This window comes from Trachypithecus francoisi, unplaced genomic scaffold (genome assembly GCF_009764315.1).
Source record: "Trachypithecus francoisi isolate TF-2019V2 unplaced genomic scaffold, Tfra_2.0 Lachesis_group11, whole genome shotgun sequence".
Taxonomy (NCBI): Eukaryota; Metazoa; Chordata; class Mammalia; order Primates; family Cercopithecidae; genus Trachypithecus; species Trachypithecus francoisi.
Genome location: NW_022681456.1, coordinates 12,435,749 through 12,453,537, shown reverse-complemented (window position 1 = coordinate 12,453,537; position 17,789 = coordinate 12,435,749). Strand labels below are relative to the sequence as shown.

The 17,789-nt window shown below is 47.3% G+C and overlaps 1 protein-coding gene and 1 long non-coding RNA gene across 3 annotated transcripts; one reads left to right on the top strand and one right to left on the bottom strand.

Annotated features, from left to right (window-relative positions):
• Positions 1-5,312: 5,312 nt before the first annotated feature.
• Positions 5,313-10,687, bottom strand: LOC117089296. Its single transcript, XR_004439544.1, has 2 exons — positions 10,431-10,687; positions 5,313-6,436 (listed from the first exon to the last, which is right to left on the bottom strand). It is a non-coding gene; the product is annotated as an uncharacterized LOC117089296 (long non-coding RNA).
• Positions 10,660-13,099, top strand: DYNLL1 (dynein light chain LC8-type 1). Of its 2 annotated transcripts, none has more exons than XM_033220378.1 (3): positions 10,660-10,828; positions 11,028-11,165; positions 12,681-13,099. In XM_033220378.1, the coding sequence occupies exons 2-3, from the start codon at positions 11,034-11,036 to the stop codon at positions 12,816-12,818; spliced, it is 270 nt and encodes an 89-aa protein (XP_033076269.1). In that variant the 5' UTR covers positions 10,660-10,828; positions 11,028-11,033; the 3' UTR covers positions 12,819-13,099. The 2 variants fall into 2 exon arrangements, with proteins under 2 accessions (XP_033076269.1, XP_033076268.1); XM_033220377.1 differs by having other exon boundaries at positions 10,697-10,828; positions 11,014-11,165.
• Positions 13,100-17,789: the final 4,690 nt, after the last annotated feature.

Below are 17,789 nucleotides of genomic sequence, written 5' to 3'. Positions count from 1 at the left end.
CTGAAATGGTAAATGGTCACAGAGAAGAGTCACAGAGGCTCTGGCCAAAACCACTTGGCACCCTGCTAATGAAAGAATACTTTTGGAGCTTCTTGGGGGAAGTGGCTCCTAGAAGAATCAGATTTTTATGTACAGCTTTAAGCTCTGACTTTGTGATCCTCAGATGATAAGTTTGGGGGTACCAAGGGTTCTGCTCTTACTGAGAGAAAAACAACTTCTTTTTTTTTTTTTTTTTTTTTTTTTTTGAGGCAGAGTCTCGCTTTGTCACCCAGGCTGGAGTGCAGTGGCCGGATCTCAGCTCACTGCAAGCTCCGCCTCCCGGGTTCCCGCCATTCTCCTGCCTCAGCCTCCTGAGTAGCTGGGACTACAGGCGCCCGCCACCTCGCCCGGCTAGTTTTTTGTATTTTTAGTAGAGACGGGGTTTCACTGTGTTCGCCAGGATGGTCTCGATCTCCTGACCTTGTGATCCGCCCGTCTCGGCCTCCCAAAGTGCTGGGATTACAGGCTTGAGCCACCGCGCCCGGCGAGAAAAACAACTTCTTTGCATCCCCCTTTCTGTCCCCTGAGAGACCCAGGGCTTTGCAAACAGATGTTTCTGTTTTTGTTTTTGAGACAGGGTCTCGCTCTGTTGCCCAGGCTGGAGTGCAGTGGTGCAATCATATCTCACTGTAGCCTTGAACTCTTGCTCAAGCAATCCTCCCACCTTAGTCTCCTGAGTAGCTGGAACTACAGGCAAATCCCACTATACTAGCTAATTTTTTATTTTATTTTTTTGTAGAGATGGGGTCTTGCTATATTGCCCAGGCTGGTCTCCATCTCCTGGGTAAGCCATCCTCCTGCCTTAGCCTCCCAAAGCACTGGGATTATAGGCATGAGCCATTGCACCTGGCATGCAAACAGATGTTTAAAATGGAGAAACCGGCCGGGCGCGGTGGCTCAAGCCTGTAATCCCAGCACTTTGGGAGGCCGAGACGGGCGGATCACGAGATCAGGAGATCGAGACCATCCTGGCTAACACGGTGAAACCCCGTCTCTACTAAAAAAAAAATACAAAAATCTAGCCGGGCGAGGTGGCGGGCGCCTGTAGTCCCAGCTACTGCGGAGGCTGAGGCAGGAGAATGGCGTAAACCCGGGAGGCAGAGCTTGCAGTGAGCTGAGATCCGGCCGCTGCACTCCAGCCCGGGCGACAGAGCGAGACTCCGTCTCAAAAAAAATAAAATAAAATAAAATAAAATAAAATAAAATAAAATAAAATAAAATGGAGAAACCAAGAGCTTGAAGCAAAGACACAACAATCAATAACTTCCTCACTGGTGTCTTGGCTGCCCCACTAACCTGCCCTCCTCAGTGGCCGTCTGATCATATGAGTCCCTACCCACTACCTTTCAGTGTTGTAGGATTCAGGAGGACGAGAGAGAAACCTCAGGTTAAAACAGGAGAATCCTTTTTTTTTGAGACGGAGTCTTGCTCTGTTGCCCAGGCTGGAGTGCAGTGGCGTGATCTCGGCTCACTGCAACCTCCGCCTCCTGGGTTCACACCATTCTCTTGTCTCAGCCTCCTGAGTAGCTGGGACTACAGGCGCCCGCCACCACGCCTGGCTAAATTTTTTTGTATTTTTAGTAGAGACAGGGTTTCACCATGTTAGCCAGGATGGTCTTGATCTGCTGACCTCGTGATCTGTCCACCTCAGACTCCCAAAGTGCTGGGATTACAGGCACCCGCCAACACGCCCAGCTAATTTTGTTTTTGTATTTTTAGTAGAGATGGGGTTTCACCATGTTAGCCAGGATGGTCTCAATCTAAAACAGAATCATTTATTGAATGCCCTCAGGCCCAACTGACTCAACGTCCAAAAGATTGGGCCTGGAAGAAAGACAGCACTTGACTTTTATATACACTTCACAAAAGGGGGTGGGGTAGCTTGAAGCAAGCTTACAGTGGCGTGAAAGCAGGGATACAGAGGCAGGACAAACTCAGGATTGCACATGACCGTTGCCAAGCAACCCAGATGTCCCTTATCTAGGTTTGCCTAGGCACAGGCTTATCCCATAACCTTCACTATGGCGCGCAGGTGGCTGTAACTCAGGCCAGCTCAGAGGCTCATGACCTTCACTCTACTGCTTAGATAAAACAATACTTGAAGTCACTAGTCACAGAGAACAGGAATCTATAAACTCATTCCATAAAACAAAGGAAAATTTGCTTTTCTTCTCCCTATGTTGAGGGAGTGCTGGGAAAGTCTCCAGAGCACATTAGATAATATTATCAAGAATTTTCCTGGGTCTGGGTTGTGCCTATTGCTGCCTCTGGTACAAGTCAGCCTAATACAGGAAAACTTTTTTCTCTTTCTTTTTAATTTTTTTTTTTTTTTTAAATTTCCCGCCTCAACAGAGCCACTGGTGACCGCAGAATATAGTCCACGTGTCTTAACCAGGCTTATAAGACTGCAAAGGTCTGGCTGCTCCCCACCCCTACTCCCTGCCTTGTCTCTCCCACACTCCCCCAACAGCTTCTCTGGAGCCAAGTCAGCCTCCTTCCAGCTTTAGGCCTTTGAACATGCTGTTCTTTCCACCTAAAAAGCTCCCTGCACTTCCCCCAGCCTAGCTCCCTGCTTGGATAGATTGTTTCTCTAATGTGACTCCTGGAAAAGCCTTCCTTGCCTCCCAGGCTAGAGCAGAGCCCCCATTAACAGCTCTCACACCAGCCTATCTTTCTCCTCCACTGCATTTGTCACATCCTGTGATCCTATGTGCATCCTGTTCAATGTCTGTCTCCACACATAAAATGTAAACTCCAAGAGGATAGGAACTGTGTCTGACTTGCTTCCTTTCATGTCCCTTGTGCCTAGATGGGGGCCTTGTATCAAGCAGGTGCTCAACAAATGTCTGTTGAAAAAATTAGGCAAGGTGCGGTGGCTCATGCCTGTAATCCCAGCACTTTGGGGGGCCAAGGCAGGTGGATCATCTGAGGTCGGGAGTTCAAGACCAGCCTGACCAACATGGAGAAACCCCATCTCTACTAAAAATACAAAAAATTAGCCCGGTATGCTGGTGCATGCCTGTAATCCCACCTACTCAGGAGGCTGAGGCAGGAGAATCGCTTGAACCCAGGAGGCGGAGGTTGCGGTGAGCCAAGATCATGTCATTGCACTCCAGCTTAGGCAACAAGAATGAAACACTGTCTCAAAAAAAAAAAAAAAAAGACTAAGTGACTAATACGCAGGGTAGGAACTCAAGGCTCATCCTCTACATGGCCAAAGCACTTAGGCAGGAAAATTAAGTAAGCAATAGAGCTTCTCTGGGGCAGGTGCCAAGGGAAGTCCATCTCTGTACCTAGCACCTAGCTCTGGGCCTGGCCCATAGTAAAAGCTCAGAGAATATTGCTAGCTGAATAAGCATTACTTCCATCTACACGTACTCCGCTCTCAGTGGTGATCTCATCCAGTCCCGTGGCTTTAAATGTCACCTATAAGCTGATGACTCTCCAAATTATAGCTCAAGGCTGGCCCTCTTCCCAGAACTCATATATCCAACTGCATATTTGACATCTCCACTTGGAATATCTAGTAGGCATCTCAGACTTAACATGGCCAAAACAGAACTTTTTGTTTCCTCTGCCAGACTTCCCCATCTCAATCTATTCTTCTCATTGTTCAGCTCACAAGTCTGGAGTCATCCTTGACTGCCTCTGGTTCCCTCCTATTCTGCATCCAATTCCTCAGCAAATCTGTCAGCTCTACCTTCAGAATATATCTGGAATCTGGCCATCTCTGCCCCATCTCTGCCACCACCTCCTTGTCCAAGCCAGCATTCCTTCTTACCTGGATTGCTGCAATAGCCTCTAACTGCTCCCACCTCTCTCACTGCTCCCATCAGCTTCCCCATACTCTGTCCTCATGCAGGAGCCAAGTCATCAAGTCTTGGCTCAAATGGTACCTTCTCAGAGAAGTCTTCCTAGAAAACTCTTTAAAACAAGACCCCTCACCCAGTGACGCTTGGTTCTCTTATTCTACTTATTTTATTTGATTGTTTTTGAGGTGGAGTCTTACTCTGTCGCCTGGGCTAAAGTGCAGTGGCACAATCTCAGCTCACTGAAACCTCCGCCTCCCGGGTTCAAGCAATTCTCCTGCCTCAGCCTCCTGCGTAGCTGGACTACAGGTGCATGCTGCCACACTCAGCTAATTTTTTGTATTTTAGTAGAGACGGGATTTCACCGTGTTGCCCAGGCTGGTCTCGAACTCCTGAGCTCAGCCAGTCTGCCCACCTTGGCCTCCCAAAGAGCTAGGATTACAGGCGTGAGCCACCGTGCCTGGCCTATTCTACTTTATTTTTATCCACTGCCCTTATCAGGGATAAATATTTCTGCTTGATTTTATCTTTATTCTCCTGCTATAAGTTCCATGAAGAAGGAACTTTGCCTGTTTTGTTCTCTTGTGCATCTCCAGCACCTGGAACAGGGCCTGACTCAGGCCCTGAGAGTTCTTGCTCAGAAATCTCCCCAGAGTCATAAATGAAGGGCTAAATGAACTCTGAAAGAGTTTTGGAGAGTCAGAATTTCTCCCAGTCAGTGAATCAGAATCTAGATGCCAGAAATCAGATACCAACTACCTATTTTCTTGTTTAGAGCCCTAGAATAATTAAAAGTTAACTCAAGACCACTTTGCATATAATTAAAGAGTGACCAAAAAAAAAAAAAAAGAGTGACACTGAGGTCGCCTACTGAGTCACAGAGGCCTTGTTAGCTCCTAGAGCAGACTACAGATCCTGCCTCTTAGTGTACATGGGAGCTAGCCAGCTCGATCTGTAATTGTTGCTCTTTCCGTTCCTTCATCTGTAAGTAGGCCTGCCTGCCTTGTGGCCTTTACATGGAGCTGTGAGCTTGGGATCTGTGACATTCAAACTCAGTCCAGATTGTTTAGGATGGTGGTTTTCAACGGCTGGGGAGTGATTTCACCCTCCAGAAGACATTCGGCACCATCTGCAGACATTTTTGGTTGTTGAAACTGGGGGTGTGGTGTGACTGGCATCTAGTGGGTAGAGGCCAGGGGTGCTGTTAAACATCCTCAAATGCATAGGACAGCTCCCCACAACAAAAAAACTTTCTGGCCCAAAAGGTGAATAGTGCTAAGGTTGAGAAGTCCTGGTCTACAGGAACACTAATGATAAATGGTAACCAGCATCAATGATGTTTGCCACATGCCCAGTAGTGCACTACATTCTCATGTGTACCATCTCACTTAATCCTCACATTGTCCCTGAGAAACAAGGACTCTTATAATCCCCATTTTACAGATGAGGAACCTGAGGCTCAGAGAGGTGGACTCACTTGCCTAATGTCACATGGCTTAGTAGGGACAGATGAACACCCAAGGCTGCCTGGCCTCAAAGTCTGTTCCTTTAACGTCTGTTCTGGGTTTCTCTGCCCTCTGACTGGGAGCTGAGGGGGCCTATTAGTCCTCTCTGAATGTGTCTTCGTCTGCTGCCCCTGTGGACAGTAGAGTGTCGGTCTACGCAGGTGATGCTTGGCTATTAGCCAGAAGGGAGGTTTTCTTTCCCTGAGTTGTCTCAGCCTTTCTGGCCTTACTCTCCCTGCACTGCAGTACAGTCCTTGGCTCCAAAGCTCAGCTCCCCTGCCAGCCCCCGGCTGGTGCCAGCCCTTCTCCATGGGGTGGAAGCTTCCGGATTCAGACCTAGGCCTTACATTCTCTCCCACATGGTGCCTCCTTTCTGGACGGGGTTTTCAATCCACTCTGGGGCCTGCAAGGTCACTTCACACTTCCTTTCAGGTAAGGGAGGGTTAGAGCTGCTAGGGTGGTCACAGGACTCATGGTCCAAGAAAGTAGTCAGGTCCCAGAAAGCTAGACAAGTGATTGCTGGACTGGGCTGGGAACAGAGTGATCCTGGGGCAGTAGTGAGGCACAGGCCATGGTCCTACTTGTGGATGAGGTGAGGAGAGCTGCAGACCCCCAAAGAATCCCTCAGCCTGCCTGTGAGTAACAACTCTGAAGGGCTTTCTGAGGGCCCTGGGAAAGTCTGATGACCGGAGTTGAAAGGTGATTCTGTCCAAGGAAGATCACGACAGCCAAGGACCAATGTAGGGTCAAGTTTGAGGTGTTTGTTGCTGAGGAATCAAGGCTGAAGTAGTCTGAACTATCCATGCTTTCTTCCATCCATCCATCCATCCATTCATCCATCCATCCATCCATGCACCCACATATATTTAGGGAGCTCTCACCAGGCACTGAGGATGCTTAGTGTCTCCAGGGACATCACTCTGTACTGAGGCATCAGCTCTGTTTGTTTAGGTGTAGCTCAGAGGTTCCACCTACCATGTGGGACTGTGGAGTCAGATCAGGATTCAAATCCCAGCTCTGTCACTTTCTATCACTGTGACTTTAGGTAAGGGACTTCATCTCTTTGAACCTCATTTTCTTCATCTGTGTAATAAAGAGACAAACAGTTCTTACTTTGTAGAATTGTTATGAGAAGCCAATGAGATAATGTGTCTAAAATGTCTGGCACATGGTAAGGTCTCAATACATAGTGGCAGTAGCTACCATTTATTATACCATGGCTAGGTCTCTAGATGCATTATTTAATATAATCCCTGCCACCAACCTATAACAAAGATGTGATCTCCATTTAAAAATTAGGCCGGGCGCGGTGGCTCAAGCCTGTAATCCCAGCACTTTGGGAGGCCGAGACGGGTGGATCACGAGGTCAGGAGATCGAGACCATCCTGGCTAACACGGTGAAACCCCGTCTCTACTAAAAAAATACAAAAAATTAGCCGGGCGAGATGGCGGGCGCCTGTAGTCCCAGCTACTCGGGAGGCTGAGGCGAGAGAATGGCGTAAACCCGGAGGCGGAGCTTGCAGTGAGCTGAGATCCGGCCACTGCACTCCAGCCTGGGCGACAGAGCGAGACTCCGTCTCAAAAAAAAGAAAAAAAAAAATTAGCCGGGCGTGGTGGCAGGCACCTGTAGTCCCAGCTACTCGGGAGGCTGAGGCAGGAGAATGCTGTGAACCTGGGAGGCGGAGCTTGCAGTGAGCGGAGATAGTGCCACTACACTCCAGCCTGAGCAACACAGCAAGACTCTGTCTCAAAAAATAAAAAAATAACAACCAGGAACTTGTATCTTGGAGAGGTTAACTAACTTGAAGGAGCTCATAGCTTAGGTTGATTTCAAAGCCTGTGCTCTCAGAAACATTAACAACTCCTAGTTATAATTTCCTGTGGCAAGAATGAAAACTGCAGGTTTTCAGGTGTAGAAGGATTTTTAAGCAAGTTTATCAGGCAGGAATAGATATAGTAAGTTACCAAAATGTGTGATGCTATAGAACCCCCTATGGGCCACTTCAGGGGGACCTAGTGAAGGAATCTCACATTTATTCTAGGAGTTTGGGTTATTGTAGAACAGTTTTGCTTTTTTTTTTTTTTTTAATCCTCCTTAGGTTCTGAATCCCTTTGTGAGTCTGATGGAAGCTAAGGATCCTCTCTTTGGAAAAATGCCTGTAAGCACTACATACATTTTTGTGCACAATTCCAGAGGGCTTGGGAAACCTTTGCAATCTGGCTGTGGACCCCATTTAAGAACCCTCCTCAAGAGTAGCATTTTTCAAGTGTAGGATACATATCACTTATAGTGTCCGAGATCAGTTTAACAATGCAAAAATAAATGTTTTATACTCTAATATTTATATTTTATAGTTACCTTCTATTTATGGCCAGTGAGACTGGCTTTCCATTTACGGCAATGATAGGAATTTGTCTTTTAAAAGCATACTTATTAGGCCGGGTGTGGTAGCTCACGCCTGTAATCCCAAAACTTAGGGAGGAGGCCAAGGCAGGCAGATCACTTGAGCTCAGGAGTTCGAGACCAGCCTGGCCAACATGGAAACACCCTGTCTCTACAAAAATAGAAAAATTAGCCAGGCATGGTGGTGTGCACCTGTATCCCATCTACTCAGGAGGCCAAGGCAGAAGAATCACTTGAACCCAGATCACGCCACTGCACTCCAGTCTGGGCAACAGAGTGAGACTCCATCTCAAAAAAATAAAATAAAACAAAAAGTATACTTATTTAAAAAATAAAGGGAGTTCAAAGAAAATTATTAAATAATATATTATATAAAGCATTACTTTTTATTATTATTATTATTATTTTTTTTTTGAGACAGAGTCTTGCTCTGTCTCCCAGATTGGAGTGTAGTGGCACGATCTTGGCTCACTGCAAGCTCAGCCTCTGGGTTCACGCCATTCTCCTGCCTCAGCCTCCCAACTAGCTGGGACTATAGGCACTCACCACCACGCCCGGCTAATTTATTTATTTTTCCTGTATGTTTAGTAGAGACAGGATTTCACCATGTTAGCCAGGATGGTCTTGATCTCCTGACCTTGTGATCTGCCCTCCTCGGCCTCCCAAAGCACTGGGATTACAGGCGTGAGTCACCACGCCCGGCCATATAAGGTATTATTGATGAACAATTACATTATTATATTATAATGATAGTATTATTATAGTAAAAATTAAATAAATAATAATAGAGGTAGTGTAGACATGGAAAAAAATCATGAGGATGATTTAGGAAATTTCCCTGGGGTTTCTACTTAGTGGAGTCACCATGGCTTTACTTTAGTGTCATCTGCATTTCCAGGGTCCTCACTTGTCAACCTATTTCTTCCTCAAGAGAGGTACTATATAGGAATATTATAACTTCTCAAACCCTGAATCTCACCATTAGAAACATGGAACTGGAAAAAGCTGTTGATTTAATTGATACACATATGTTGAACCTGAAGAGGTTCTAATTATTCCCATTTTTTTCCTTTTTTTTTTTTTTTTTTGAGACGGACTTTCGCTCTTGTTGCCCAGGCTGAGTGCAATGGCACAATCTCGGCTCACTACAGACTCTGCCTCCCAGGTTCAAGTGATTCTCCTGCCTCAGCCTCCTGAGTATCTGGGATTACAGGCATGCACCACCATGCCCGGCTAATTTTGTATTTTTAGTAGAGATGGGGTTTCTCCATGTTGGTCAGGCTGGTCTCAAAATCCTTACTTATAATGCTTATAAGCAAGAACATTTCCTTGAACAACTCAACTGTAATACATACCATCTAAACTTCCAAAGCCTCAGGTGATCCACCCGCCTCGGCCTCCCAAGGTGCTGGGATTATAGGCATGAGCCACTGCACTTGGCCTATTCCCATCTTTTTCTTTCTTCAGTTGTGTGTCTCTGCTCAAATTGTTTTATTTTTATTTTTTGAGATGGGGTTTGGCCATATTGCCCAGGCTGGTCTCCAACTCCTGAGTTCAAGCGATCCCCTCCACTCGGCTTCTCAAAGTGCTGGGATTACAGGTGCGAGCTACCATGCCCAGCCACAAACTATTTTAAGTAGAGAGTAGGTGGTCAAGAGAAAAATGTAGAAATGTAAATAGGAGGCTTCCAGATACATGATTAACCTGATAACTTATTTATGGAGGTTCAAAAATACATTATAGGTATTTCAGAGCTGGATGTTCAAAACCTTGCTGTGGCCTTTGGGATAGTTCTATAAACTGACAATTATTGATAAGATTCATTGATCATTTACTATGTGCCTCACATTGTGCTGAGAGAACTTCAAATGTTTTATACTGCTAACAAGCATATGAACTGGTTTCCTTTTACACTTAGTCCTCCTTTACTTAAAGAAAACATTCAAATAGCTAGTAAATGACAGTGCTGGGATTTAAATCCAGAACTGACTTGTCCCTCAACTCCCCCAAGATCTTGCTTTTTTAACCACTTCGTGTCCCCTCCCTCAGCGAGAGGGGACGTCATCTCTCTAAGGGCCACTTTTTCGTCCATTAGGATACCTCCTCCTCAGAGATAAATCCCAACCAAGAATCTCTCCCACACAGGAAAGACTGCCTCACCTGAGCAAGAAGCCTCACCCTGGACAAAAACCCCGGGGCTCAACACTCCCAAATCCACCCGGATCCCCATCCCCACCCCCTTAAAGATGTCCGCATTGCTTGGCAGAGACCCCACTCTTGGGGATACTCCCTTACTCGTAAGGAAACACCCTCCCTCCTTGAAGCCCTCCCTCAATCCTGAGGATGCCCTCTCCTAAATATATCAGAGCAGAACCACTACAAATGGGGCCCAGTGCAAAATGAAAACGTAAGGGCCCCTCCTGTGAGACTGCACTGCTGGTTTGCCCACGAAGCCGGCCCTGCTTCAGAGATACCTTTTTAGTAAAGGGAGAGGCCACTTCTGTCATAATCCTGCTAACCTGGGGTCGGAGATCCTGCGACCTGTCGTGGTGGGGGGGTGGGGGCAGGGATGGCCACCAACTTCTAGAGACTGTTGTTCGAGAACACACCCTGGGACAACCTCCGTGAATTTGGAATCACTTCCCTTGGCCCAGGCAGAAGCTGCCTTCCTACCTCTCCAGACAGCTGGGTGGTCCTCGCAACCGGGCCGGGGCTCCACCTTCTGGGTGTGTGTGTGGGCCTCGCCGCGTGGGGCCCATTGCCGGGGCAACCGACGCCGTGAGCGGTGCATTGTGGTCTGCAACAAAATGCAGGAGAAAGATCCTGAGGGAACCATGGAGTCCCTGGACCAATGGAAGAATGCCGTGGGCTGCGTCAAGCCAATAGCGTCGCGCAGCGGGGGGCGGGGCCGGCGGGAGCAGGGCGGGGCCTGAGCACTAGGCGGCGGCGGCTGGCGTGGGGCTGCTTAGATGCGCCACGGCTTCGGTAGCGACGGCAGCTCTACGAGGGCCTGAGCTGTGCAAGCACCTCCCCCAGGAGACCGTTGCAGTCGGCCAGCCCCCTTCTCCACGGTGAGAAACTCGGGGGGCCAGGGGGTGTCCTCGCTGCCTTATTTCGCCCCACTCTGGACTTAGCCCGCCGCGTAGCCCGCGCTTGCTGAGAAGTGGGGTGGGGGGCGTCGTCCCGTTGTGGCGCCGGCCGGGGTGGGGGCAGTTAGTGCCTGGGGGGCGCGGCCCAACTCAAACCCTTACCCCAGGCCTTGCCCACTAGGTAACCATGTGCGACCGAAAGGCCGTGATCAAAAATGCGGACATGTCGGAAGAGATGCAACAGGACTCGGTGGAGTGCGCTACTCAGGCGCTGGAGAAATACAACATAGAGAAGGACATTGCGGCTCATATCAAGAAGGTGAGGATGGGCGCGGGGGCCGAGGCGCAGCCGGGAGCAGGGAGTTCCTTCCCCCCGATCCTGCTTTCCCAGGGCGCCTGACAGGTCCCGGGAACACCCCTGGTGGCTCGGGGTGTAGAAGCTTCCAGAAAGGACGCAGATGCATTTTTGCACTCCGCTGGAGAAGACCAGACCCCCGGCGTCCGAAGTTTTTTTTTTTTTAATTATCCAGCTCCGCGGGGGGAAAGCGCCACCTAGCAACAGTATCTAAGACCTGGGAGCAGCGATTCCCCCTTCTGTGTGGTTCCTGCGCCGAGTATCCATCTGGGTGTTCCGGAGGGGGGAGCTGCGTGGGTGTTTCCAGCCGGGCCGGGAGGAGATCTTGCCAGCCTTCCAGTGGGGAGTTGAGGGAAAGTGGGTGGTGGCGGGGCTGGGGGCTGGGGTGGGGGCTTGGCAAATGGCAGTCTAGAAAGCCGGCAGGACTGCCAACTTCTCGAGCAGTGTTTGCTGGAAGGGAAGAAAGCTGGCAGCCTAAGCCGTGGGAGGGTTCCAGTCGAGAATGGGAAGATGAAAGACTTCAGATGGAACAGAAATAAATGCCTTTTTTGACAAACGCAGCAGTGCGTGCGTCTAGCTTGCAAGAGCGTTACTCCTCTTCATAGCTTTAAAAGAAGTTTTCGCACTGCGTGCTGTTAGAGTAGCTAAATCTTGTGTGACTCTCCACAAACACTTGTAAGAATTTTGTAGAGAAAGATTACCCGTTGCCACCCAGTGCCCCCCACAGGCATTCTACTCCCCAGTACCTCTTGGGGTGGGATAAATGGCGATGAGTTGTTCCTACAACTTGCTAACCTAGTGGACAGGGTAGTAGATCAGCATCATACGGACAGATGTGGAGAGGACGGCTGTTTGGATAATAATTAAGGATAAAACTTGGCCAGTTGACAGATTCTGTTTACAGCATTTTTTACGGCAACAGTGGAGTGCTTCAGTATTGTGTCCCTGTAAATTTAATTTTGATCCGCAATCATTTGGTGTACAATGCTGTTTGAAGTTTTATCCTTTTGGAAAAGTCTTGTGTTGCAGAGATGCAGTTAAGATCTTTGTGATGAGGAATGGGATGGGCTAATTTTTTACCATTTTCTTGGAATTGGGGGCATGGCAAATACAGTAGCATGGTTCTCTACACAGAACATGATTAAACCACACCTGTTAATGTCATTGTCTGTCAATGAATAAGAATATTATAGAAGGTATGAAGGTGTAATTACCGTAACAACAAAGCACCCTGTCTTTAAGGCTAACCTTTTGTCCTTTGACCTCTTCAGCCTCCATTCCCATCTTAGCTCAGACTGCAAGTATGTTTGTATTAATGCACTATGTAGGCGGCTTGGAGCTGGGGAACATTCTTTCATTCTAAGAATTTGCAGATGCTGACGTTCCTCCTTTCTGCCCCTACAGGCTCTGGCTTATCCAGGAGGCAAACACTGACCTCTGGTAATTAAAATTCTAGTTCTTTTCTTTTGTCTTTCCCAGGAATTTGACAAGAAGTATAATCCCACCTGGCATTGCATTGTGGGGAGGAACTTCGGCAGTTATGTGACACATGAAACCAAACACTTCATCTACTTCTACCTGGGCCAAGTGGCCATTCTTCTGTTCAAATCTGGTTAAAAGCATGGACTGTGCCACACACCCAGTGATCCATCCAAAAACAAGGACTGCAGCCTAAATTCCAAATACCAGAGACTGAAATTTTCAGCCTTGCTAAGGGAACACCTCGATGTTTGAACCTTTGTTGTGTTTTGTACAGGGCATTCTCTGTACTAATTTGTTGTGGTTATAAAACAGTTAGCAGAATAGCCTACATTTGTATTTATTTTCTATTCCATACTTCTGCCCATGTTGTTTTCTCTCAGTCCATTCCTTTAAAAAATAAATCCGTTGCAGATGTGTATGTGTGTGAATTACAATTTGTTCAAATAACAGCATTGAAGATTGTCACTTGATCAGATGTCCAGGTTGGTGGGGATGAGTCCATCCTTACAGAAGTAAGTTTCTGTGGGGCATTTCAGTACTCTTTAGTCACATTCTCACCCATTCTGCAGCTGTTGTGCATCGCAAAGAAACATTTAAATTAAATCTTAGTCCTAATTTGAAAATCAGTCTTTAAGGATATTTGTTAAGACACTGCTATAGAATGTTCTGGGCCTTTGGCCTCAGGTTGTGGTGATGGATGTGTGGTAGTACTTGAAGCTTTCTATGGCTATAAAAGGGAAATAAGCTCAAAACAAAGTTGGGATAATGAAATGGATTCCCTTGTCTAGCCCCTTCCCCTGCCTAGAAAGAAGGTGGCCTTAGGGGAAAGTAAATGTTTCTGAGCAGCAGTCTTAATGCTCTTCTAATAAAGTCTTTGCAGGAATTTACATTATCAGCCTGCTGTGCTGTGCTGTGCTTTGCTGTGGTCAGGAACAAGTGTGAATTGATGCCTTTTCCTGAAAAGACCCAATTAAAGCTGGGGACAAGTAGCCATCAAAGGTTTCCTGCTATCAATTTTAAGAGGACTGCAGTCTTAGAAAAGCAAATATGGCAGACTTGTAGGTGGAAAGGAAATAAGACAGGCTGAAACAACCCACAGCCATCTTGGGAAACTGCAAGAAGGGTCCTGACTTCTAGTTTCCCTGTGTTTTCCCACGCATCTCTAAGATGCCATTGGGATTTCTAAGCAGCCAGGCGACTGCTACACAGAAGAGGGCGATAGATTGGAATTGGTGGGTGAAAACTCCCATTTTAAGAGTAGAATTAGGTCAGTAACATATTTGGAAGTTTACTTTTCTTCAGAATGTGTGGTTTTAAGAATCCTAGCATGGCCGGGCGCGGTGGCTCAAGCCTGTAATCCCAGCACTTTGGGAGGCCGAGACGGGCGGATCACGAGGTCAGGAGATCGAGACCATCCTGGCTAATACGGTGAAACCCTGTCTCTACTTAAAAATACAAAAAACTAGCCGGGCGACGAGGCGGGCGCCTGTAGTCCCAGCTACTCGGGAGGCTGAGGCAGGAGAATGGCATAAACCCGGGAGGCGGAGCTTGCAGTGAGCTGAGATCCGGCCACTGCACTCCAGCCTGGGTGGCAGAGCAAGACTCCGTCTCAGAAAAAAAAAAAAAAAAAAAAGAATCCTAGCAAAGTCGTGCTACTTTGGGACTGGAAGGGTTTCAGGGTAGAGGTGCAAAATTTTGACTTTTTTTTTTTTTTTGAGACGGAGTTTCACTCTTGTTGCCCAGGTTGGAGTGCAATGGCGCCATCTTGGCTCACTGCAACCTCTGCCTCCCAGGTTCAAGCGATTCTCCTGCCTCAGCCTCTCAAGTAGCTGGGATTACAGGCATGTGCCACCATGCCCGGCTAATTTTGTATTCTTAGTAGAGATGGGGTTTCACTATATTAGTCAAGCTAGTCTCGAACTCCTGACCTCAGATAATCTGCCCACCTCCTCCTCACGAAGTGCTGTGATTACAGGCGGGAGCCACCAAGCCCGGCAATTTTGACTATTGTGCCAGTTTTTTCCCTGCTGTCTGCAAAAAAGGATGAGGTAGTGTGGAATAAACAAGAGACTGCAATTGGGGTAATTTTATGTTTGTATTTATATAAACAGACCGAAAATGTTCCCACAATTCCATCTTTTTTCTTTCATTTTTTTTGAGACAAGGTCTCCTGCTGCCCAGGCTGCAGTGCAGTGGTGTGATAACAGCCCACTGCAGCTTCGACCTCCTGGGCTCAAGTGATCCTACCACCTCAGCCTCCAAAGTAACTGGGACCACAAATACATGCCACCACACCCAGCTAACTTTTGAATTTTTTGTAGATCTGGAGTCTCCCTGTGTTGCCCAGGCTGGTCTTGAATTCTTGGGCTCAAGTGATCCTCCCAAGGTGTTGGGATTACAGGTATGAGCCACCACACCCGGTTTAATTCATATTTTTTCTTTTTTTGAGACGGAGTCTCTCTGTCGCCCAGGTTGGAGTGCAGGGGCTTGATCTAGGCTCACTGCAAGCTCCGCCTCCCGGGTTCATGCCATTCTCCTGCCTCAGCCTCCCAAGTAGCTGGGACTACAGGTGCCCACCACCACACCCAGCTAATTTTTTGTATTTTTAGTAGAGACAGGGTTTCACCATGTTAGCCAGGATGGTCTTGATCTCTTGACCTCATTATCTGCCCACCTCGGCCTCCCAAAGTGCTGGGATTACAGGCATGAGCCACCTCACCTGGCCTAATTTATATTTTTTCTATCCCTTTTCCCTCTTTAGTGACCTGGCTATATTTCTATTTGAAGCCCACAAGGAATTTTGCCTCCAAAGCTTTAGCTTGTCCAGTTAAGCCTACTCCAAACAAATGATCTGTCTCTAGCTACAGACCCAAAAGCTGATTCAAGACTGATAGCCAGACATTGGGAGTTTTAGTTGAATTTGATCTGTCCCATATTTACTGTCAAGAAGTTGGCAGCTTTTTTGTTTTTTTATTCAGATGTGAGAAAACCACGTTGCTATGGAGATAAGACTGGGTTGATGGTTTATGAAGCTCCTTCCAGTGCCTGTTCCTTCCTGTTAATTTCAAAAGCCAATAGGCTCCAGCTGGCTGAAAAGAAAATGTAAGCTAAGTTTTTCTAAGCATTTATCAAATGCTCCTAGCTGCTGTTCTTTGAGAGAGTTGTATATAGCTAGCTCTATCCGGAAGCTTTTCAGTGACAGGGCAAGATCCTGTAAGTGAAGGCACGTAAATGATCCTTACTGTGCGGGGCCAGGAAGCACTATATCTGAAGCCCTTTCACATACCTTTGAACTACGTTATCCACAAACTGTTAGCCAAGTCACAGATTGATTTCTACAATTTATTTTTGAGACAGGTTCTCACTCTGTCACCAAAGCTAGAGTGCAGTGGCATGATCTCAACTCACTGCAATCTCCACCTCCCAGGCTCAGATGATCCTCCCACCTCAGCCTTCCAAATAGCTGGGAACACAGGTGTGTACCATACACCTGGCTATTTTTTTAATATTTTGTAGAGATGGGGTTTTGCCATGTTGCTCAGGCTGGTCTCGAACTCCTGGATTCAAGCAATCTGCCCTCCTTGGCCTCCCAAAGTGCTGGGATTACAGGCATAGGCCACTGTGCCGGACTGATTTCTGCAATTTCTAAGCAAAGCCTCTTTAAAACCTTAAGATTCATCCACACTCAAAATATTTATGGCTGGGTGCAGTGCCTCATGTCTGTAGTCCCAGCACTTTGGGAGGCCAAAGTGGGAGCCCAGGAGTATGAGAGCAGCCTGGGCAACACAGGGAGACCCTGTCTCTATTAAGAAAAAACAAAAATTATGGCAGCCAGGTATGGTGGCTCACACCTGTAATCCCAACACTTTCGGAGGTTGAGGTGGGCGGATCACCTGATGTCAGGATATGGACACCAGCCTGGCCAACATGGTGAAACCTCGTTTCTGCTAAAAATACAAAAATTAGCTGGACATGGTGGCAGGTACCTGTAATCCCAGCTACTTGGAAGGCTGATGCAGGAGAATCACTTAAACATGGGAGGTGGAGCTTGCAGTGAGCCGAGATCACACCACTGCACTCCAGCCTAGGTGACTGAGGGAGACTCGGTCTCAAAAAAAAAAAAAAAAATTAAAAATTAAAAATTAACCAGGCACTATGGTGTATGCCTGTAGACCCAGCTATTTAAGGGGCTGAGGTCGGAGGACCGCTTGAGCCCAGGAGTTTAGGCTGCAGTGGGCTATGATCAGGTCACTGCACTCCAGCTTGAGTGAGAGAGTGAGACCCTGTCTCTTAAAATAATTTATGGCCTCATTTTAACATCCAACAGTGGACTGTATTCAGGGAAATGTTTAGAAAATGACGAAAAATGAAAAAGAAAGACAACAGAAGACTATAACAAGGAGATAAGAAGTCTGCCCGGCTCCATCTCTGAGTACTGAAGGTTAGCTTACATCGTTTTCAAACTTTTTTTACTATAAAACAAGTGTACTCTTACAAAAAAGCTCCCTATGTAAGACATGAAAGCAGGATTTTGCTGGTACATTTATTTTCCAACAAGGACTTAGTGAAAAGTTTTCTTTTTTTTTGTTGTTTTTGAGACAGTCTCCCTCTACCACCCAGGATGGAGTGCAGTGGCACGATCTTGGCTCACTGTAGTCTCCGCCTCCTGGGTTCAAGTGATTTGCCTGCCTCAGCCTCCTGAGTAGCTGGGATTACAGGCGTGCACCATCATGCCCAGCTAATTTTTTGTATTTTTAGTAGAGACAGGATGTCACTATACAGGCCAGGCTGGTTTCAAACTCCTGACCTTGTGATCCACCCACCTCGGCCTATGAAAGTGCTGGGATTACAGGCGTGAGCCACTGCACCCAACCCACACAGTAGCTTTTTATGGAAGAGGACTGAAAGAATGATGAAAAATATATTTTCTGGCCGGGCACGGCCAACATGGTGAAACCACATCTCTACTAAAAATACAAAAAAATGTAGTTGGGTGTGGTGGCACGCACCTGTGATCCCAGCTACTTGGGAGGCTAAGGCAGGAGAATTGCTTGAACCCGCAAGGCGGAGGTTGCAGTGAGCAGAGACTGCGCCACTGCACTCCAG